General features: G+C 41.1%; 1 protein-coding gene across 1 annotated transcript in view; it reads left to right on the top strand.

Moving 5' to 3' along the window:
- Positions 1 to 24554, top strand: part of LOC119846317 (complement receptor type 1-like) — a 158525-nt gene that overhangs the window by 68954 nt on the left and 65017 nt on the right. The window contains 7 exon segments of the mRNA XM_043500721.1: positions 73 to 252; positions 3789 to 3882; positions 5492 to 5577; positions 6473 to 6667; positions 12877 to 12906; positions 14133 to 14208; positions 19341 to 19412. Coding sequence (XP_043356656.1) covers positions 73 to 252; positions 3789 to 3882; positions 5492 to 5577; positions 6473 to 6667; positions 12877 to 12906; positions 14133 to 14208; positions 19341 to 19412 — 733 coding nt within the window.

The raw sequence follows: 24554 nt of genomic DNA, 5'->3' as shown, positions 1-24554 counted from the left end.
CTAATTCTACCCCCCCACACACTAAATGCTTCCTGTGCCAAACGTTCTTACGCTGGTACTTTTAATTTTCAGTGGTCAAGTGTCCCGAGCCAGAAGTTAAAAATGGAAAAAAGCAATCTGGGTTTGGACCTGACTATTCATATGGAAACACCGTAATATTTGAATGCGATTCTGGCTATATTCTGATTGGTAGCAGTTCAGTTAAATGTGAAGCTAACAATTCATGGGTTCCATCTTTGCCAACTTGTCTAGGTAAGTATAAGCAGTTGTGTTGAACCTTTTATATGCTAATGTTTAGCAATGTTAGAATGATGTAAAGTTTGAGTGTCTGTGTCCCCTTTTTGTCATCGGCGTAACACGTACTACACCTACAACTTCCCCTCCAGGAGGAATAAAAGATACTTCTGGTGAGTTGGAAGAACTTTTGGTTATTTAAAGCTTCCCATTTTTTGCATGTACTTTCTACAAGACTGAAAATGGAAGTGTGAAATTCACAAAGAACATTTCATCTGTAAGTTCTGGAGCAGCCTGCGTGTTGGCATGTGGCTGATGTGGAACCATACTTCTGCTAGCCTTCAGCCCCCGGGAGTGCTTTTGCCCGGGAGAAGGCTCATTGGCATGGCTTCTGCCTTGGAGGCTAAACTCTGTCCCGTATTGTGAGATGGTGTTACTACCCAGCGCCTGCTGCTGTAGGATGAGGAATGTCTCCTGTCATAGTTGGAGGTAGGCTAGGGAAAAGAAACAGCCACTTTGAACAGGAGGTAAAGGTGCAGCTGCTTTGCTGTACCAGTTTCAGTAAAACAAAGTTTGGGGTCTAAGACGCCTAAAGATTATAAAATGAGCCAGTTCCTGTGTTACAGCCTTAGGTTTGTGACTGTACAGAAATAGATTAAAATTTTTTTATTAAAGCTAACGTTAAAATGATCTAATACATAGGTTAAGAAGAGTGTCTGTACATCTGGGTATAATGCTTAAATTATCCAAGAGTACAAAATTTGTACCTTATGACTTTCAAACCATATAGTACATAATCTACAGTATCCCAAATTACGGTTGTTAAACTCAGTGATACGGTTAAGGTATTGGCATCCAATTATTCAGGTACATAACTCATAAAAGGTTATACTAAGAGTATCTTATGGAAAGCAAATACAGCAACGAGTTAATAATAATATCCAAGGCGAGCGAATCTGCCAATAAGCGCAAGACCCGTCAACTTTGTCACACAGTATGTCTACATTAAACTCCATATAGGTATGACTTTTTGATACAGTTCATTCTTCATGGGAATAAGTCTACTACGGGAGAATGCCCCTACCAGAGCTATTTGTGAGGCTAAGAAAAGCTCTTCCACTGAGCTTGACTGAAGAACCTGCGGTTTTTAGCTGTCTAAAATCAGGATTCACGTATCAAGGAACTTCAATAACAAATATTTACAAAACGCAAAACAAGCCTGTGGAACATACTGCCGCAAAATGGAGGCAAAGAACATGGTAGGGTTCAAAAAAGGATGAGACACTTAGAACACTTTGTTTAGAACGTTGTGTGGTACTAAGTCAAACAGCTTACAAAAGTCTAGGCATATTACATCACTTGTATTTATCAAACATCTTTGTAACTTCAAAGAATGACAGAGGTTTATCAAACAAACCTGATTTTCCATAAAACCATATTGATTGGTATTAATTATATTTCTGTTCTTAATTCCTTATAAATTGGGAAAATTTTCCCTACACTGCACAAGAGGTCAGAACAGATTTGCCCTTGGAATTGATGAATCCCACAATACCTTTAAATTATAATGCCTGTGAGTGAGATCATGTTAACTAGTCTGTAGTTACCTAGGAAATTCTGCTTGCCCTTTTTGAATACTGGCACAAGATCAGCGCTCTTCCCCATTCTTCTTGAATTTCCAGTTACTCTAACTTCTTATAAATCTTAATCCAGTGGGTTAGAGTTCTCCTTGGCCGACTTTTTAGGATACTTGGGTGCAAGTTATCCCAAGATTTTGATTTAACAATGTTTATCCCTAGCAGATGTAGTTTAACTTCCTCCTTAATTACTAATAGACAGAGAAATACTTCATCAGACTCTTGTGATGAGACTACATTGTCGTACTTCTTTCCAAATACAAAAGGGAAATATTGACTGAACACTCCTGCCTTTCTTGTATCGTAATTGTTTTACCCATCTCCGTTTTAGTAACAGGTTTGTACCTTTACTACGCGTGGTTTACTCAATGTATCATCCAGACTAATGAGAATCTGTCACCCCTGCCCTCTAACCTGGGGTGCCCTTTACAATGCTTTGTTGCTGTAGCCTCCAGTCTGGACTACTCACAAACGGTCTCCAATGTGCAAGTCACTCCCAGCTAGGTCTCAGTCAGCCATACCTTTGTTCTCACCGGCCTCGCTTATACTGCAAGGTGACCCCAACAAATTCCTAGTATTTCCTCGCCCCCCTCCCAAAATGTACGTCTTGTATTGCCCAGCCCTCTCCCGGACAATACAAATTCATTTCGAGTCCCTCTTTCTTGTTACCCAAATAGAGTTTCACAGACACTTCAATTTAAACACACTGGATTAGATCAAACAAGTTTATTAACTACAAAGATTTTAAGTGATTGTAAGTGATGAGGCATAAGTCCGAAAGGGTTACAAGAGAAGTCAAGATAAAACACAACTGGTGCCCAAGTTAAAAAAACTCCTGTTAAATTCAAAATAAAGTTTTTCTTACCATATGCTCTCAGCAGTCTTGCTGACCAAACTTCTTAGGTGAGGACCCCTTCTTCAGCTTAGTGGCTGCTTCCTTTGTCTCGTCTAGTGCAGTGAGTTGATTGCCAGTTGACACAAAGTCTATAGGGAAAAGAACTTCCCTGCTGCTTTTCCTCTTTTTTCTTCTTGTTGGAGACTGCTTATTGCTTAAATGCAAATTAAGCAAAACACACATTGCTTTGAGACAGACCTGTTTGCCAACTTGTGCTGTAGGTTTGCAACATGAGTTAACATTATATAGGGAAATCTTATAACTTCAAATACAATGTTACCATGCATTTTATCAGGACAGTATTGACCAGTAAACTATACGTTTTCAGATGTTTCCTCACAAGACACACTTGGTACAAAGATTTTTACAGCAGTCTCTAGGGTGTGGACACGGGTACATTCTCTTACAGAAGGATTTCTTTTGTCCCTAATGAACTTCAAAACCTTCTCCTTATTGTCTGTAACCGTGCCACTTGTGATTCTTTCACTGATGTCTTTAGTGCCCCATATCAGTTTTTACATTTTGTAACTTATGCCGTCTATCCTACCCCCCCCCCCCCCCGTGTCTTGTGTTGGTTTTTATTTGTAACTGGTGCCAGTTGAGGTCATAGGGTCCACCCACATGAATATGGTTTTGCATATGAGTTTTCAGGTTTTGGGCCTTAACATGTGCAATATGAATATTTGCACTTGTACTAAATCTGCAAGGGGATTTTAATTCTCTTGTTTCGGGATATAAGGCAACCACTGTCTGTGTGGGATTGATTAGGAAGCATCATCCCTCTTCCACTTCTCCTCGCTTCCCATGGGCATCTAACAAAATTATCCGTAACGTGGGTTTTAACCTTTCCTCCTTAGCCTTTGGTGCTGACTGCTGTCGTACAGGACAGATACTGGACTCCAAGACCATTGGCTTTGATCTGCCATAGTATTTGCTATGTTAGGGGGTGCAAGTTAGCATATCCCCTTTTTCCCATTAAGGTAACCTGAAGTCACACTAATACTAGCCTTGTTCTCTTCTAGGAAGACCATGTAAACCACTAGAACTAGAAAATGGCAGGGTTGATTTAACGGATCTCCGGTTTGGTGCGACGGCAAACTTCTCCTGTAATGAAGGGTGAGTGGCGAATTGCTTCTTTGGACTAACTAACAGAATCTAGACTGGTGTAAAACCGCTGGTGAAGTCTGGCAAAATGAAACTGGAAAGCCTGCTTCACTTCAAGAACATAAGTGAGTGGTGTGCTATAAATATGTATCCATGGGCTGGGCCCTTGTTTAGAATTATACCTGTGATTTTTAAAGGAGTTGAAGGAAGATAACCACTCGGCTATGGTTGTCATTCAGTGGGAGATGGGCATCTAACTCGCTCAGGTGCTTTTGAAGATCGCAGCCTAGAGTCCTCAGGAGATCATCCAGCCGGGGTTGGGTTATGAGCTTGAGAGTTCCACCTCAGGGGTCATGTGGCACTTACTGACCCGTGCCATCTCTCCCTTTTTACAGGGGTTTCTGTGTGGGTCCTGGGAGCTAGTGGCAGAATATTGCCCATAAAATGCCACACCAGGTAGAGGCAGACCTCTTCCTGCTCTGCAATAGGTAATATTTGTCTGTCCCTCCCTTATAGACGTTGTTATTACCCAGGATAGCATCAAGTGCAGTAGTTGCTTTTGTCCATATAGGGTTATGTTGCCAGGCCTTGGGGAATCAAAAATAGCTTGTGACTTCCTTGCACTGAGCAGGTGTGTTTTGGATTTTTGAGGTTTCAAAGTTTAAGGCCAGAAGGGACCACCAGATCCTCCAGTCTGACCTCCTGTTTATCACAGGCCACTAACACTTCCCAGAGACCACATACTGGCAGGCCCTCTGGCTGCACAGAAGCAGGAATTAAGTCCCTTGGCTTATCCTGTAGATTGGTCCATATCCTGCCTTCTGGATGAAGTAGGTTTGATCCACAGAAATGTCTGAGCTCTTGTTGAAGGACTTGGTACTTTCTGTGCGGTAGCCTATAGGGGCGTAAGGCTTTGGAATTGTGCAGTCGTATGAGGTCTCTGTGTTTTAAAGACCACTGGTTAGATCTTGGACAGTTAAGATGCTTGAATTTTGAATATGGAACAGGGAGATGGCAAGTGGGTGACCGCACAAGGCAGCTGTCTTGTCTCCCATTACTGCTGTCAGCAGTGTAATTCTATTTTACAAACTAGCAGCCGCTTGGCCCAATCTGCAAGCAGGAGACTCCCGGGAGCAGCTCCAAGTCAGAGGACAGGAGCAGCACACGGCAGTGGGGGGAGGGACAGCTGAACTGCCCAACAATTGATAGCCTGCTGGGTGGCTGCCACACAGGGGAGCTGATGGGGCGGGGGGCTGCCGATCCACCCTGGTTCGAAGCCCCCACCAGCTAGCTCCAACGGGCTGCTCTTTCTGCAAGCAGTGGACAAAGCAGGCGGCTGCCAAACAACTACTTTAAATGAGCATTTTTCCCTAATTGATCATCAGCGAAAGAATGTTAACTGGGACGATGTTAAGTGAAGAGTTACTGTAGCTGAACCAATGTAGATGTGTACTGTAGACCTGGCCTTCCTGTTCCTTGTCCTATGGTGTTAGAGGTATCCCTTTTTTCAATGGTTTGTCTCCAGCTAGTGGCAGAAAGAAACCATGTTCCATCTTTCGGGACTGTTAACTAGTTCTTTGCTTCCGTGAGTAACAAACTTGAACCGTTTTTCTTTCTTTAGGCACAGATTAATTGGAGCGACTTCTGCCCAATGTGTGCTTGTGGAAAATAGAGTTGATTGGGATAAGGAGGTTCCACTTTGCCAAGGTAAAGTAATGTAATGGTTTTAAGAACAGTTCATGTCTGGAGATGATGCAGCATAGCTGGTGCTTCAGAGGAGTCGGTCTGTTCTTGCTTTGGCATTTAATCCAAATGACAGTTTTGTTGGGGGGAGGAATGAAATCATACTGTGGTTCACCGTGATGTTTGGATGACTCCTACAGAATCTTTTTGTTTTGTTTGTTTTTGTACCTTTTAAATTGTTCACCTGGCACTGTTTAATATGCACAATCCAACAGGCCTCCTGGCTCCTCTTCACGATTGTATCTGTGTAATCCTCCTGTTCACTATGTAAAAGGCATGAAAAAGACTTCAGGAAGTTTTGACCCTTCCCAAATCTGACTATCCCCTTAAAATCTGAGGCTCTTTTGGAGTGAATCACAATTAATTTGCCTCTACCTTAATTTGATCTCTTGAATGCTTTCAGGGCTTGGTCTATCAATCATGCTGCTGATGTCCATCGTAGAATCAGCTGCTGCTAAAAGAACTGTTCTAGCTTAGTTTTCTGCTGGTGGAACAATAGTGTCTCTAGAGATGCCGGGCAAGAGGTTCTGGCTCCTTGAGGATAACGTTGGGAAGGAGCGCGCTCTGCTAAGGTCATCTTCCAGAGCGTGGTTTTGTGTGTTGTGTTTTGTGTTTTTTGTTTTTGTTTGGAGCATCCTCCTTGAGCAATGGACGTACTGGGTTGGGTCAAGCCTAAAAGCAGAAAAACCTTCAGAATCTAAAGGGGTATTGCTTCAAATGTTAAAATGGAATGTTAAGTACGCTTCCAAATGGCTAAATAGCTTTGATGGGGGGATCTGAGAGAACTTTCTTAGTGAAAACTCTTTGGTTCACCTGCAGTGGAAACTTTTAATTTTTATGTTGACATTCTTTGCTTCAGCAATACCTTGTCTTCCACCTCCTGATATCGCCCATGGATCCCATAATGGTCAGAGTGGAGAAGAGTTTTCCTTTGGCTCAGCGGTAACTTACAAATGTGACACGGGCTTGTCTCTCATTGGAGAGGCCTCCATTCATTGTACAACGAAAGATAATGTCAATGGAGAGTGGAGTGGGCCTGCCCCTGAATGCAAAGGTTAGTAGCGTGTGTTTTTTATCCCCTTCTTATTCTGTCCCCCAGGAAAAACTATATTTTGATTGCTAAGTAAACCCATAAACCTGAGGAAATTCAGTTAGTGCTTAGTGCCTCTAATACGTATCGTGATAACTAGTTGCTTTTGGAAAACTAAAGCATGACTGACACTTCATAAATCATTCCTGGAAACAATTTTGCCTCTAATGCATCCTGTATTTTTTTGTCTCCCTTCGGTGTTCCAAGACTGAGGTTAATTCTCAGGTCACAAACAGTTGATTTTTTTAGGTGGAGATAAACTCTTAAACTAAGGTTTTGCTTTTCTGCCAGTATCCTTCTGCTCAAGTGCTAAAGGGGAGTGGGCGGAGAGAGAGAGAGGCTTACAAGCAAGTTTGTTTGGCAACCCTCTTTTTCAGAACTCTCTGGGAGGGCTCCTTGGCAGCGAAGGCTCAGGTTTCTGTGAGTTCATATCACAGCCATAAAATTCTTAGGAGGGGGAAATAAAGGTCATTGTACAATCCTCATTTTAGTGACGGCAGTGCTCCTGCACATTATTGCATTTAGCTAACAATGCATTTATGTATTTGGTATTCAAGCATCTGCAACAACTTGGTTTTATTCTTGCTGCGTTACCCAGTGTAACAGCTGGGATTGAGGCTTTTTCAGAGGCATTAGGGCAGGTTGGTCATCTTGCTACTTAATATTAACTCCCCCAAAAGCAGGGAAGTTCAGTTCCAGAATGTCATTGTATGTATATCTCTTCTAGCTTGACCCAAATTCCTGATGGCGTCGTACAGTGATGATGATGAACTCATGCATTTTAGTGGAGGGTGGGGGAAGGGGCCTGATAGCCATACAGTTGGGTGCTGTGGTGTATGCAGACTAACGTCTTTTTAAAGGGAAAGATCCAGAGTTGTATAACTTTATTTTGAAATACATCTTGGTACCTGCTGTAGTCGAGTATCGGGGCGTTTTCTTCTTTCTTCTAATTCTACCCCCCCCCCCCCCACTAAATGCTTCCTGTGCCAAACGTTCTTACGCTGGTACTTTTAATTTTCAGTGGTCAAGTGTCCTGAGCCAGAAATTAAAAATGGAAAAAATTTACGAAGTACATTTCATCTCAAAGTTCTGGAATTTTGTCATTCACAATTGCTACTATAAGCAATGTTCTTCCTCAGGTTTTAGAGCACAACATGTTTCTTCTTCTACCCTTCCTTTCATCCCCTTCTCAAAAGTACTTGAAACAGCTTACTAGCTGTACTGAGCTATAACCATGTGTAAGTTTCCTCATGAGGGCCCATAGGGCGAAGCATTCAGGGGAGGTTTATCAGTTGCCACCTGAAGTTAGTGATTCCTCTGAACAACAAGGAAATAGAACCCGTTGGATCAGTGCATGTGCCCTGAGCTGCCTCATTCCCCTACCAAGCTGTGCTAGATCCTGTCAGCTATTTCTCTCTGCCTCTTGTGAGTAGTCAGTCTCCAGTGAGCTTTGCACACAGGATTTTTCCTCTAATGAATTTTTATCACTCGTTGACCTGTTAGGATTATTTTCTTGAATATTTTCTTGGTTTCTCATCCAGGCAGTTGCTCAGAACTGGGGCGTTAGCATGGAGAAGTCGCCCAGTTTTAAGCACTGTTGCATTTGCAGGGTTGGAATACCCATTAGTTACCCACCTTCCTGGCACTTGAAGCCTCTCAGAGGGGGTCATATCAGAGACAAGTGCCAGATATGTAGGGCCTTCAAAAAGAGGACCCAAAAATGTAGAGATAAGGTTGCTGGACTTGCTTATGATGAGTCCTTTGAGACCTGCCCTGGCTCAAAATTCCCTGGTACTGTTATGCAATCTACAGCCCAGTGAGTTGGTGACTCCAGTACCAACCACTGTACTGTTCAGACCAATACATCTATTTTTTTGGGCTGGGAATCGCCTCCACTTTGGCACAGCTGCTCACAGAGGTTCAGACAGCATTGTTGGTAGCGAAGACATTAGAAGCATATGCTGCAACTTAAGATGTCCTGTGCTAGTTGGTGCCAGATTCTCTGTTCTTCTAGACTGCTGTGCAGGTTGCTGCGCCGGTCCCATCCACAATGCTTGCATGGGCACTGGCCTCGATACCGTCTCTGGTACAATTGGCCCTTGCAATATTTGCCTACATCTGATCAATGAAGAGACCACCATTACTCTGCTAGCTTCCAGTTCCTCTGTAGGTACTGGGGCACAGACACTGGTCTCGCTCTGTTTCCAGTGACTGCTCTTGTTACTGCACTGCCATGGCCAGCTGATTGTTCCTTCTCACCATCTGAATCATAGGTTGTTTCATGGTTTGCATTCATTGTATAGGAGGCCTTGAGTCGCTCCCACTCCTTCAACGATGCATTCTTGATCTTTTCACAGGCATGGTTATAGAAGGAATCGAAGAGAGAGCCTGCCTTAGATCTATGAAAGCTGAACAACTTTTATAAAGAAAATTGAAGTTTTATACTGTTTCCTGGCTTCCAATATACTTCCCCTAGATCCTGACTAGTATTTTGCTTTTAACTTATAGGATGTCTGTTCCATTTGGCTAGCCACACTGGTCACAGCAGATTCCTCATGTTCATGGTAGGAGGCAAACACTACCAGTTGTTCAGTCTTCCCTTTTGGCCTGTCTTCAGCCCCTAGGATCTTGACAAACTGCATAGCAGTAGGCTTGGCTTACCTCAGGAGAATCAATGTCCAGATATTGCTGTATTTGGACAACTGGTTGATTTGATGCTGTTTCAGACAACCTAAGACCAATCCGGTTGCTATTTGACATCTTGGGCCTCTTGATGACCAAGAGTGAATTTCTCCGGTGCAAAGAATAGTGTTCTTGGGGTGGATTCTCAGTTGGCAACAGCCTATCTACCCCAGGCCAGATTTCAAGAAATTTGAGAGAGAGAGAGAGAGAGAGATGCACACTCTGCAAGCTTGTCCTCACACCGTTCTAAGACTTTGCCTATGATTGCTGGGACATATGGTGGATTCAAGATCCCTACCTATAAATGTACTGGAACTTGAGGCAATCTTCAGAACTTGCCAGTGTTTTCTACCCTATATCAAAGGCTTAGTCCTATTGGAGAACAGCATGGCAGTCTTTTACCTAAACGAACAACAGTATGCCGGGTTCACCCGGCTCTAGCCCTCATGCTACAAAGATAATGATAGTAGCTTACCAAAATCCAATCGGCTCCTTCAAAGCAGAGTACATTTATTTAAGGACAAAATCATATGGAGAAAACGTATCAAAGAAAGAGGTCTATGTGCATATTGAACACACCAGAATTCGCCTATCAGCCCTTTGTGGATGTTGGCAGACTTAAGTCCTTCCACCCCTTCAGCAGGGTTGGGTCCTCCTGTGGACAAATGTTATGTCCATTTGTTGAATCAAAATGAAGGTCTCTACCAGTTCAAGATGGCCTCTGACAACCCAATTTTTTTCCTTTTTTTTTTTTTTTTTTTTTTTTTTTTTCAGGCGTCCCTGAAAGCAGGTAAAACCAGTTACCTCCCCTTTCTCCACAGGAAAGCTTTCAAAGACAAAGCTGTCTACGTAACCATATTTGGGATTTTACATTACATCACCCCCTAGTTAATCCAATTTCCACAGGAAATCCTTCTAGTGAGCCAGGAACACAAACATATGTATTGATGCATAATGTTATGAATCGTCTGTGGGCTCATATCATCTGGCCCATCTCAATATAATGGTCTCTGATGGTTTGCATGCTGTCAAAGGCTGACTGAAACTTTCAGATAACATTCATAATGTTAAATACAGCAGCCTCAAGATAGGCTTGCGTTCCTCATATGTCACCATTATTGGTGTATTTTTAATTTTGGCTAATTTAGACATCTCAGGCTGAGAAGTGGGATTGGATGGGTGGAGATGAGTAAAGAGTAGACGGGTAAATTTGAAAGAAATGGACATAGAAATGGTAGTTGAAATCATGTGAGCAGATGAAATCGCCCAAAGAGGGACCAAGAACAGTGTCAAGAGGAAGAAGAGGAACCTGCAAGAGACTTTGCTGAGGCAGCCAGAGAGGAAAAGAGCCTGGGGTGACAGTCTTGAAGATGCCCCGGTTAAACAGTCTTGAGAGGATCAACTGGGTCCAACAGGAAGAGGGGTATGGAGCAAAGTACAGGCCTGAGACTGGTCTGGGACGGAGCAGTTAAAAAGCTTGATGAGAGAAGTTAGGATGGAATGAAGGGAACAAACCAGGCTGGAGGGGGTGAAGGATGGTGTTGGAGTGAAGAAACATGAGGCAAGTGTTTGTTGGGAGAACTTACGAACGAAGGGAGGTAGGGGAACAGTTTGGAAGGAAAGGTGGGATGAGACAATGGCTTTTGAGAATTGGGAAGACCATGTACCAAGTGAGGGAATAGACCCTTACAAGCTCCTAGGGGGTGTGGCACTTCAGGCATGTTGACTTGGCAGAAGATAATCCATCTCGAAAATCGTACTATAACACTAATTATTTTGTGTAGGAGTAGATGGCTTCTGGTTCAAAGAATTAGTTGTTGGCGTGGCTGTACAAGTAATACACCTAATGCATGTGGACACTTGTCACTGTGCAAACTCAACAGAAATCCTAAGGAAAATGAAATGGGTAAAATAGCTTGTCTGTGTTTCCTAGTTGAGTAGTGTGTTAGCAGGTAGTGCTTGATCCTTCGATGGGAGAGAGAGAAAAGGCGCAGTCTCGGGACTGGGTCTTTTTAGCATGTTTTGTTGCAAACTAACTTTGTAAAATCACTCTAGTTGTCTTGTTGCCTTTGAGATCTTTCCATGCATGAGGTGGCTTTGTTCAGCACATTCAGATAAGTGGGTTGCTCCTGTATCCTCTTTTAAATCTCCTTTTTATGCAGAACCTACTCTGATCACAACCCCAAGTGGCCCTAAAAAAGCCCAGGTAAACTTGATGACGATAAAGGGAGCGAAAAAACCACTGTGCTCAGATACCTGGAATCCTCAAGGTGGATGGTGGAGGCTTTGGTTTACACATTGAACTGGAGCATTCTGCACACTTCAATTTGCACTTCATAATATGTAACAAAGTACAGTTGTGCTCACCTGAATGCCCCTTATGCCCAGGTGTGAAGTATAAGACTGAGGCTGGAATTAAATTTCTATACCTAGGTAGTAGTCTCGTCTCCCACCCAGAACTATCTCTTCCTTCATTCCTTTTTTTTCCTCACTCGTCTGTATGATAATACCCACCTGCTGATGGCCACTCACTCAGTATATCTCTATAAAATGCCAGCTGTATGAAACTGTCAATCTGAATTCTGCGCAATAATGGCACAAGCAACTACAGGCTTAACTGGTAGTCAAGTGTCAAACTGCACTCCGATGAGATTTCTACTCAGTTCACTTTTTGTTCCGTAAGTAACGGTTAGGCTTGAGTTGACTGATCCTCTGGTAACGACAGCAGGAGCGTCAAAATAAAAATATCACTCTTCTCTTGTTTCTGCTCTGCTCCCAAATAAGTACAGGTTGGCAGATAACCTGATGTCACTAATTCTGTGGTTACTGGTGGAGGCCTGTTTTGTGGTAGCTGATCCAAACACTCCACCTCTAGTGACTTTTGCTTATAGGTAAAAGTTTGGCTGACCAGTGCAGAATTTGTGTGCAGTGTTTTGTTGTAGCCATGTCGGTCCCAGGATATTAGAGAGACAAGGTGGGTGAGGTAATATCTTTCATTGGACCAACTTCTGTTGGTGAGAGAGACAAGCTTTCAAGCTTCCCCAGAACTGTTCTTCAGGTCAGTGCAAAATTTTGCAGATGAGATCCTGAAAGTATCTGAAGGGGAGGGCCCTCTGGTCTCAGAAGGATGCATAAGAATTCTGCAAATGAGAGCATTCATTCATAATAGAGGAAATCTTTATAGAGGATTTGCCCTATCAATTCTCAGGTCTGTCGTCATGTCTCTATTACAATGTACAAGTAATAGGCAGCTTTTCCAGGTATCCTTTCTTCTTTCAATATTGGATTATCTAGGGGTCAGATCATGGTTTCCAATATGCCTTATAAATTCTGTAATTTGCATGATGGTATTAATTTGAGTCTATATGTTTAATTTAGGGGGTGGCTTCAAGTATTAAATGTTGCACCAATATGAATCGATGGATTCCTATAGTTAGCTGGCATTCATATAACTTAACACTTCAGCTCACCTTGCATTTTTTTCTTTCTAGGGCCGAACACTGGTACCATGATTGCTATTGGTAAGTAACTTAAAATTTAAAAAATAATTCAATGCACAGACTTTACGTAGTAAGAAGCAGTAATAGCGTAAGGTATTTAATGTTACACTTCCTTCATCTCATACAGTTTTTTCCCTGTTGCTTCACTACGTGAGGAATCTACTCCGGGCAGCTAGTTTTTCTATTACTGTATTATGTTCAGTTGAGTGGTGCCATGTAAAAGCTCATGAGACAGATGCTTGACTTAAAGAATCAAAGGGCTGGAAGGGACTTGAGAGGTCATCGTGTCCAGCCTCTGTGCTGAGGCAGGACCAAGTAAACCTAGATCATCCCTCACAGGGGTTTGTCCAATCTGTTCTTAAAATCCCCTATGATAGGGATTCCACAGCCTCCTTTGGAAGGTTATTCAGTGCTTAACTGCCATTAGTTACCAAGTTTTTCCTAATATCTAACCTAAATCACCCTTCCTGCAGTTTAAGCCCATTACTTCTTGTCCAGCCTTCCAGTGGACACTGAGAACAGTTGATCACTGTCCTCTTTATTCAAAGATGTTAATGGCTGTTATACTCTGACCTGCTCCCCTCTCAGTTTTCTCAAGATTCACTCTACCATGAGTAAAATTCTGGTAAAAATCGATTTTATTTAGACTGTATAAACTTGTGACTTATTAATATGTACCTAAACAGAGTCGCCAGCTGTGATTCCATCTTAACTGTTAGATTCAGGTTTATTGGATATGTAAGTGGGAATTAAGGACCTTTCCCCTAGAAGTTATACTTCTGTAGGTCTGTTTTGGAGAAGGGTACTACTGCAGACTGCATGTGTATGTCTGGTGTCCAACAGAAATGGGAATGGAAAAGGCAACGGAGAAGAAACTCTACATTGGGAGTTGACAGTGTCGGATAACGTTTCACTGTTCTGCCTTTCTAGTTCCAGAGCTGGAACTTTCTTTCCATTTTGAAGGGAGGTTTTAGTCCTGTAACTTTTTTTTTTTCCCCTAGTTGGATATTTTATTAATGTCTATGTTCAGTTTTCTCTCAAAGAATAATATTTTGGCTCAAATCTTTGAGATCTTCAGTAAGGAAACCATCATTAAAGCACCAATGGGAAACTCGCGTTTGAATAATCTTGCTGTTGAAGACTTTGGTGCAAGTGGATTCCAGAATTTTGAATTTTTGCTGGATTTCACCATAAATGTTATAGTTTAATGTTATCACCTGGTTACTGTTTTCCTTTTTTCCATCAAGGAGTCGTCATTGGTTTATTGTTGGCTGGTGGAATTGTTGCCATTGTGACACACAAAGCTTGCTTTGGGGAAAAAGGGTGAGCCAAACAAAACAAGATCCTGATGTCTCACTAATTCTTCAGAGTAGTTCACCATTTCTTTTCTGTAGTCCTTCAATTGCTGGATGAACTAATATAGTCTGTGGTTTTATCTGATTTTTATTTATTTATTTTATTTATCAGCCTGCATCTTTTCTTGCATACCTGGGTGTCAGGAGACAGCAAAGGCATGGCTCTCAAAAAGTGCACTCATGTGCAGCTCTGAAGCAATGACACTTCCTAACTGTACATAGAGGCTGTTCTAGAATTGCATCTCAAATTTTTATCAGCACCGAAGTGCAGAAGCTCTGAAGTGATTTAAATGAACTGTTTTCTCTAACTCTACCATGCATTGTGAAATGCTACTTTGCCATTCCAGGAAAATTTATTCTGCATTAGGAAAAACGCTAAGTGTGCTCCTGAATACCATATTCTTTGTATTTGCTTTTGCTGGAAAACATCTTGTGTTGTGCAGAAATCGGTATTGGATGCTGCAAGTTTAGGATAGAACTGTGGGGTTTTTTTTTTTTTTTTTTTTTTTTTTTAAATATCTTTACAGCCTAATGTTTTTTGCTAAGGTGAGTAACACCACCTTACATAAAGCAAAACTAATGTGCTTAATTGCCTGAACCATTCCCCCCCCCCAAAACCCAGCCCTGTAGCTGTGGAAACTCAAGCCCCAATCCTGTCAGTACTTCCACAGTGCTTAATGTTTATGCACATGATAATATCCCCTCATCTTACAGGCGTTCTGTGACAACCGTGTAGCCAAGTGATTCAGAAACAGAATTAATATGTCTGTCTTCAGAGCAGAGTTTGAAGAGTGTGCAGTAAATAAGTCCTGGGGCCACAGCAGTACAACAAAGAGAAAATATAACATAAGAATGTGTCAGACCGATGGTCCATCTAGTCTAGTATTCTGTTCTTTGACAGTGGCCACTGTGGGTTGATTCAGAGGGAATGAACAGAACAGGGCAATTATCAAGAGACTGATCCCCTGTTGCCCAGTCTCAGCTGCCGGCAGGTGTGCTGACACCCAGAGCATGGGGTTGCATCCCTAAGCATCTTGGCAAATAGCCATTGATGGACCTCCACGAACGTAACTAATTCTTTTGTGATCCCAGTTAGACTTTCAGCCTGTCAGCAAGTTCCACAGGTTGAGTCTGTTGTGTGAAGTATTTCCTTACGTTAGTGCTAAACCTCCTGCCTGTTAATTTCATTGGGTGACCCCTGATTCTTGTGTTATGTGAGGGGGAATAAATAACTTTGTTCATACCGTTTGATTTTTGGAGACCTCTATCATGTTCCCTGTTAGTCTTCTCTTTTTCTAAGCATATTTCTGAACAAAATATAAGCTACACAATAAGTGAATAATATCTGTCATGTGCACTGAGTGAGGCAAGGGTCCTCTGAGGAGAAAACAGCAGATGATCATGTAACTAAAGACTTATCGCAGTGCGTATGGACAAGCGGGCTCAATTAAGGTTGTACAGGCAACCTTAATTCTTGCCTTTTGTAACTGAGTGTTTGACTTTGCAGCCTTATTAATGTTCTTTTAACATAGGATGTTTAATGTAGGACTTTTGTGTGTAATACTATGAAGAGTTGCCCTTAAATATCCATCTAACCCTCAGCCCATCTCCTCAGCAGCCTGAATGGAGAAGTTTGGCAGACGTTCACTGCATATAGTCACTTTTGCATAATTTAGTAAGTTCATCAGTTAGATTAAATTTTCAGAATGACTGACTTCAAAATCAGTACACATATAAAAATGAATAAATGAAACAAAATGCTGGTCAGGCAGCCCAAAAGCACTGTACAAAAAGGCTCTACACCACTACCTCATTTTCCTCTGTCCCCAGCAATAATATAGGGAATCGATGTGCTTTACTCACACTTCTTTTCATACTATATACTTTAATTTTATTTCTAAGATAATATGAATCAATTTCTGTTCTGTCAACATACCAGTCTTTTAAAAGTGGGACGCTGGAGCTTTTTCAGCTTCTAGAAATCACTCCCTTTATACAACCAAGGACAATGAAAGCTCCATTTTTAAACCGTAGATCCATGTAAAAAGGAAAAATCGGGGCACATTCAGCTTGGCCAGTGGGAGGGAAGGATGAGTGTATGAGTGTGGATGAGTGGTGGTTTCAAACTTAGTGTACGTCTACGCTGGAGCTGGAGGTGTAACTTTAAGCTCAGGTGTAGACATACCTGCGTTAGCTCTGATTGAGCCGGCATGCTAAAAACACAAGCGTAGCTGCAGTGGCATTGTACTTGGAAGGCTGTCTTGCCACTCGTGCCGCCACAGCTACACTTCTGTTTTCAGCATGCTAGCACTGAGCTATGTCTACCTGAGTTGGAGACTGCATCTGCAGCTCCAGCTCCAGTATGGACACAGCCTTAGTGTGTCTGTCCCAATCCCCCAACCCAAAGTGTCTTCTCTATTTTGATTTTCTTCTCCCATTAACAAATAGGAATACTTGAGTTACCCTCAAACTAGGTGTGCGACCCAGAGCTTTTTCCCATGGACCCCAAGAGATTCAGGTCCAGAATGTCTTCAGAAATGTCTACAACGCTTTCAGGCTTGTAAAATGTGAATATGGCTAACTAAAAACATAATCCTATTGATCTGCTGTTCAAGTTCTGCTCGCTACAGCGTTCACAGTGAAGATTTTGTCTCGCTGGTAATTAACACTGTGTAAAAGCATTTTAAAATGGCTTTAAAATGTTACTATTTGAAAAACTGCCATTTAAATAAAGTTCCCTTGGGCTCCATTGATTCTGAAGTGTCTATGATTTGCACCCAAGATCTAGTTTCGATCTAAATTTCTTTGTTTATCCCTGACTTTGTTATAGGCTTCACATCATCTAAGATGTCTGCTTTTTACTGTATAACTATTCTTAGAAATGACAGTATTGCTTGTTACCTGAGTAGGCAGAGACTCAAATCTTCCCATCCGCATAAACATTCTTAGCTTACAGGACATTTCAACAAAGCACCTGCCTAATATCTTTTATAGGGTAAATGAGAATTCTGGTGCTGAGGCTTATTTTGTCCTTCATCTGTAAGCAAAGGCCAATGATCATAAGCCTTTAACAACACATGGGTGTCCCATCTCCTGTCTAAGCTAATGAGATGTGCAGCATCCTACAACTTTCAGAGTAGCAGCCGTGTTAGTCTGTATCCGCAAAAAGAAAAGGAGTACTTGTGGCACCTTAGAGACTAACACATTTATTTGTTAACTCTTATTTAGAACTGTCTCCGGCTACACAGCTAATTGACTTGAGAGATTCTTTCTGCTTTGTATAACTTTTTTAGCTTTCGTTTTATTTTCGATATCCTTTAATGCTTTTTTAGAGGAGGTACATTGACCAGATGTTGTGCTCAAACACAATATAATTCAAGTTGTGAGCTATTAGATACTATCCCTCTGAAGCAACACTTATGCTTGTTGTGACGTGTTGCATTTTTGTCGTCATCATCAAGCCTGGTGCTTGTTGAAGGTAATATTGTATTCGGAAGCCCAATTAGTAAAATCTTTTGAATAATATTTAGTGTTGAAGGTCCACAAGAAAAGATACTTGCATTTAAAATGGGCTTTTACTGCTTGAATAAAACCCAACATTAAGATGACTTGCAAGTAGCATGTTGCTATGTAGTCTTTCTCTGATTATGAAAAATATGGACTTGCTAGGATTTAACTGGGGACAATTTTGAAAGAGAACTATCCTAAATGAGGTAACTCGTCCTCCAAGACATTTTAACCAGAGCTATCTATTAAATAGGAAAAGACATGCACATTAGAGAAGAAAATCAGTACATTGCTTTCTTGTATTCCACTGCGATTTTTACAATGCCCAGACTAGCCCACGTACAACAATGACTTTGTGTGAGGAAACAGGATTCTAACCAACAGTTCCTGATTCAGGAGATGGCACAATGTGGCTAGTTTTACTCAACCTTTATCAAAACACATACACCTTTTTTTGTGTGAGAAACAATGATCAAACACACAACTGAAATCTAAAACTCAGACTTTTAGTTTTAATGTTGTGTATTGTTTTTGTGTTAACTTAATCCCAGAGACGGTTTGCTGTCGGAAAATGTAAAGCCATAGGTTTTTCCCAATGATTTAACTTCAGTTTTTAGGAAACACTTTTAAAATCTTTATACTTGTCTTTAATGAAATTGCATATTGACCAATCTTTTGTCAAACTATTAATAGCTCTTTTGAATGTTTTCTCGAAGAGAAATATGCTTAAATAAATCTGAGACTTCACTCAGTAAAGGGGTTCTAGCACATATGCTAATTATAAATTAGCATACATACCCAATCATGTGAACCTGAAGCTTTGTTTGCTGCAGTCCCTGGGGATGTTTGATGGGCAGAAATATGAATATAAATATTGATAGGAAGCTTGAGTTAAAACTGTGCCTCCTTTAAAAGGGGCACAGCTGGGTAGATTGCGTATAGATTTTACCTTCTATGGGATTTCTTTCACAATTGAGTTTTAATAGAAAATTGTACATAAAGTTTTATAACATTTTTGGATTTAAACATTCTCTTAGAGTTTATAACACTGCAATGCTTCATTGCGCTAGTGCTTGGAAAGTAAATTTTCCCTATGTGCATTGAAAGAAATGCAAAAATAAATAGCATGAACTAATTTTTTAAAAAAAAATCTTTCACATTTTTTTAAATCATCAAATGATATGGGAATAACACACAATAATTTTTTTAAACCAGTTAAGCTCATGACTGTGTAGATTTCTAGAACTCAGAGAGAGAGAGAGAGAGAGAGAGAGAGAGAGGACCTGTCGAATCATCCTGTCCCTGCAAAGGCAGGATTGTTCTCTACAGTGCTTTTTATATAGTTTTAGTCAATGCTAGTTTTAAAAGTTCCAGGTAATAGGGCTTCCACTACTTCCCTCTCCCCCTCCTCCACCCCCCAAAAATGTCCATTGCCATCAAAAAAAAATTTCTAGTATTCAGCATCAGTTTTCTTTGGAGTTCTAATTATATAAAAAGCCTCCTGTAAAGAAGCAAAAGCAACTTTTGATTTTTACTTTTGAATTCTGGAGTCATATTTTATTGAATTAGTTTCTCTCCTTTCCTGCTGTTCAGCCCATATGATGCAAATCAGCGCTTCAGTGATCTACAGGAATGTGAAAAAAAAACTTGCTTGGGTCTTGAAAGGTATTTTTTTATAGAAAATATTTATTTCAATGTGAAAAGATGGTGTGGTTCTGATGAACCGTTATCTGCAAAAACATAATACAACTATGCAACATATTAATTAAATATAAATTAATTTGTTACCTTTGTTCTGTGGCCTGAACAGATATGTTGAATGAGACACTTTTCTGAATATCCACTAAATTCTTCATTTCTATGTAACCATTTTGTCAACTACAGCAGTTATGAATGCATTGTGTGCCTTATGTCCTTGTGATGTAACTTGTCATTAACAGCTCTGTCTTAACATATATAAACGTTACTTCAGTATATTACCATTTTGATAATATAAGAACAGATATTTTCTCCAGAAGAATATTAATGCTACAAAGCCCATGTTGGACTTTCATTTCTGGTGTAAGGTTGCAATTATATCCTTAAATCTGAGACTTCATTCAGTAGACTAGTAGTAACATACAGACTTTATATTTTAGCTGATACAATTTTGTATGCAGAGCTTTCCAGCAGGCAGGAGATGCTAAACAGATCTCTGCTGAAGAGCTCAGGTGGTGTGGGTGTGTTTCATAGTGGGTTCACTGTGAAACCGTGGGCCCTGACAGTGTACAAAAGTACTGTTGACTCTTCAGTAGTACTCTGAGATTCTTGGGGTGTACAGTTGAATGATTCTTCTATAATGTGATAGAAACTAATATGTCCTAAAACAGTGTTATGTTATAGATGACCCCCCCCACCTTTCCAGTGTTCTAAACCGTTGAGCCTTACGGGGAGGGAGCGAGCATAGATAGTCCAGTTCTCCTGTATCTAGGATATGTAATAGCTAACTTATCACTGTTTGCCAACTTTGATTACAGATTAATGCTACTCCATGAATTTTTTTTTTCTGCCTCTTTTCTGTTTTGGACATGGCCTCTGAGAAGAAACAGCATGAACTGTGCTTTAATTGGAAATTAGTTTATAATTGTGTTAATATAACTCTAAAATTAACAAAACAAATCTTTCAGGCAGAACATAAAATGAAAAAACTCATTAACCTAAACACCCTGAGTGAAGTCAAGATATGCATTTTTACTTTGGTTATAACACTTCCTTTATTTTGGTTTTGCAGGAAAGATGCCTATCATTCTAGCAGTGCTGATTACTAACTTGTTCATCAGACAGTGAACATGACATTGGAAGAAAATAGAAAAATTGAGGGCAACCTCCTATGATTGCACTAAACTTCTCTCATGATCCCAGATTCCTCTCGCTACAGTTGTATTCGGAGTTGTGGATTTGGCTATTGCAAGCAATATTTGTATTTGTATTTGGAGGTTTCTATCTTGAAGTACTTATTATCCCTTTTAAAATACAGATTAATGATGCCAAAGATACTCCTTGAACTGCTGTAGGCTTTTGTTAATTCAAATTTATCTTCAGTTTTTAAATCGCATCTCCAGAATAATCAGTATTCCTTTGCTCTAATGTCCAGGAAACTCTCTAAAAGCAACAACAAAAAAAACCCAACCCCAAAGTATTCTTACCCCAAGTCTTGTGTTCAGTGTGTCCTCAGTGTAGCATCCCAGGGTGAAGTGCGCGGATGTGTGTGAGACTCAAGTGTTCAGAATCCACACTATCAAATTTTTTAAGCTTGTACCGAGAGCCAAAACAAATTACCTCTCTTTCCTTATGAGCACTTGCTGATGAGTAAGCAGTAAAATGGTTATATTTGTGATTCTGTGCCTAAAATAAATGTATTTTATTTTTCTATTTCAGTAGCTGAAAATAAATTTGGTAGCATTTAAAGCAAGCTTATTACATTCAGGAAATAATTCTCTGCTGTGAGAAGGTATTCATAACCAAAAGCTATTTTGTCACTATCACTGAAAACATAAATTATTTGTATTTATACAAGTTGTACATAATTTTACATGGCACTCTGCATATTTATGAAATGAAAAAACTTGAATTTCTATGTTGTACTTAAGTCTTTTCTCTGAATAAAAGGAATACTGTACAAAGACTGTACAGCATCCTGACTATTTTTTCCCTTATGCATTAAAATAGAAATGGTCTCAACAGTGATGTAAAAATGTGTTTGAAATCTACCCCTCTACTGTGGTCTGGTTGCTGCTTTCTAGAGCAGATGAATCTAGTGCTACTTTTTGCACCCACTCTCCTCCCCCCCCAATACACATAAAAATACATGATTTCTTATGGCATGGATCTTTCTAGCAAGGGATAGCACTTTGTCAGCCTTGTAACAATGCACTGCCATGAAACTACAGGGTGTATACCTTCTGTGGGATCACTTGTGCACTAAGATACTATCCAAACTGAATAAGAGCATGATAGTGTAACCCACACATCTCCTGGGTGTAGTGTTCTGTCCCATTTAGTGGCACCAAGACCACTTAGAGAGAGACATAAAATGAGTCTGCTCTACAGCCTTTGCTAACAGCCAGTTGGCTTTCAGCTCATGTGGTAGAGGCTCATGCACTAAGCTCCAGAGGTCCCCGACTGGGGTCTGTCGGTGTTACAGTAGGATTAGGATCTATGTGAAACAAACAGATTTCTGATACTCATTAGAAACTGCAAAGATGTTTAATCTAATGAAGCTTTGCCGTTGCTCAGATTACCTGAAGGATGTATCTGGATTTAGATGTTGTAACTTCCCACTGTTGCTAAGGTCATATCTACACTGGGGATGTGTCTTGGTTTTCAGTTAGCAATTCAAATCCCCAGCGTAACATCAGGTTTGCCCTATCAAGCCTTGTTTTGCACGAGTGCAATTTATGTTTTCAAGCCTGGGTAGGTGCAAGCTGCACTAGGGCCAACTGCAGTTTATAGCAGTTTTCCTGTCTACACTACGGCTGAGCACTGATGGAGCTATATTGGTGTCAGACCACTAGTGGCTGAAAGCAGGACAAAAGCTCAGGCCATGTCTACACTACTGGCTAAATGGGCGCTGCTGCAATTGATGCAGCAGTGTCTATTTTAGCAGGTCTGGTGAAGACGCTAAATCGATGGGAGAGCGGTCTCCTGTTGATGTCCGTACTCCATCTCCCTGAGAGGCAGAAGCTATGTTGACAGTGTGTTTCCATTGACACAGCTTGGTATAGACACCACTGTAAGTCAACCCAAGTTATGTCAACTTCAGTTAAGTAAATTGCATAACTCAGCTTGATTTACAGCGTTAGTATAGACCAGCTCCCAGTGTACATAAGGCCACCAATGGCGGTAGCACTGGGAAGCTTAGTGTCGATGGGCCAGTGGATGCTACTGACATTTTAAGGACAATTAATGGTATTTTCAAAAGAGCCTAAGTGAGTTAAAGAGGAAAAGTCCGATTGAAAGATTTTGGGAGCTGACTTGACATGAAAGGGAGTTGATGTTAGTCACATTAGCTGCCTTTCTCTTTTCCGTAACAAGTGATTCTGCTCATAACTTTCCATACAATGAGGTTATGAAATGGAAATTGTTGAAAAAACACTTTAAGGTGGAGCTGAGGCTTCTCAACTCCAGGAAAATAGTAAATGTTTTTTCATAAAATGTGTAGAAATGCACCAAATTTGGTAAAGATTAGTGAGGGGCTGGGATGGTGAAGTAAAACAGATTTAAAATTTTTATTAAAGCTAACGTTAAAAAAAATTATATAATTGGGAAGAGTGTCTATACATGTGGGTATAGTGCTTAGATTATCCACAAATACAAAGTTTGTTTTTTAAAGTCATATGATACATAGAGTACATAATCAGCAATAACCCAAATTTAGGTGAATAGATTTAACAATATAGTTTAGATATTAGAATCCAAATACTCGGGTACATCATTCATGAAAAGTTGTACAGAGATTTAGTTGTGAAAAGCAAAATATATCAGAGTGGTGGTACTCATTCAGCCTGGCAGTCATGTGTGCTTAGACTAAAGTTTCTGTAGGCAGTAGATGCTGTATGTGGCTCTCCATCTCTCATCTTGCTGGTCACCCTGCGCGGGTGGGTGGGTGGGTGTGTGTGTGTGAGAGACAGAGACCAGTTGTAACATGAATCTGCGGGAGCTTAAGGTCTAGCTAACCCAGTGCATGTGGTTTTAAATATGAGATAGAAACTTCAACCTTTTGCATGTTCCTTGATAATGAACAGTATGAGTTTTCGATACCTGCTTCTTATGCTGACCGTCAGGAAGGAGAGATGCATGAAAGGAAATGCAACTGAAGCCGCAGATAGACGGCACGCTCCTCTTCAGCTGGTTCCAGCTCCAGAACTAGTGCGGGACTTATGAGCGCCACTTGTAAGTGCTGCATCCCTCCAGTTGCTCATGAACTGCACAATTCTAACTGACTTGCTTACAGAAGAGGAAAATCCTCCTAGCTACCCATTTACCTTAGTTTTGTTTTTGTGCCTTTTTTCTTCCCTTTGCATTGTCTCAACTTCCTACCCTGTGGTGTTTACAGCCCTTTGGGGCATGGGGGTTACTTTTGACCATGCTAAAAGAGTGCTCTGGGAAGGAGGAACAAGCCCTTCTTCTTGGTAAATTCACAGGTAACCACCCTCTTTGTTCTGTTGAACAATGCAACCACAGTAAACGCCTGTGACCTGGCAACAGCTGAGCAACTTCTCTTTTTGCAGCAATAATAGAGAATTCACTCTGCAAAAATTCCCTTCTTTAAACATGGCCCCCATCCAGTAGTTTAGTGACCCCCCCAGCACAGCTGCTCCCTCGAAGTTTCCCAGCTTTTTTCCAACGTCAATTGGCCAAGGTAAACGCCACCAGCCGTGGCCGCGTTGCCAAGCCCAAGTCTTTTAAAAACCTCACCTCAGGCCTCCAAAACCAGAGACCGCTTTTCAAAAGCCTGCGCCGCTGCTATCGAAAGTACACTTTCTGGGCTCTGGGCTTTTCTTTTCTTTTGGGCCTTTTGGTCACTCGAGCAACTTTCAGTATTTAAAAAAAAAATTTTTTTTTTTTAATGGCCCTTGTTCGCAGGGGTGGGGTGGGGTGGGGCAGATTTGAGAACAAACTCCCCCTTTCTCCCCCCCCCATCGACTTCGGGCCTAGGTTTTCCCAAAAGGGAAAAGGTGAAATCCGCGCCCCACAGCAGTAAATGGCAGAGCTTCCCCCCGGACCCCGACCCCGACCCCTTGGTTTCAGCAGGGCCTGGGCTCCCTC

This window comes from Dermochelys coriacea, chromosome 21 (assembly GCF_009764565.3).
Source record: "Dermochelys coriacea isolate rDerCor1 chromosome 21, rDerCor1.pri.v4, whole genome shotgun sequence".
Lineage (NCBI taxonomy): Eukaryota > Metazoa > Chordata > Testudines > Dermochelyidae > Dermochelys > Dermochelys coriacea.
Note: the sequence above shows the minus strand (reverse complement) of the source record. Positions and strands in the feature narration are given on the sequence as shown.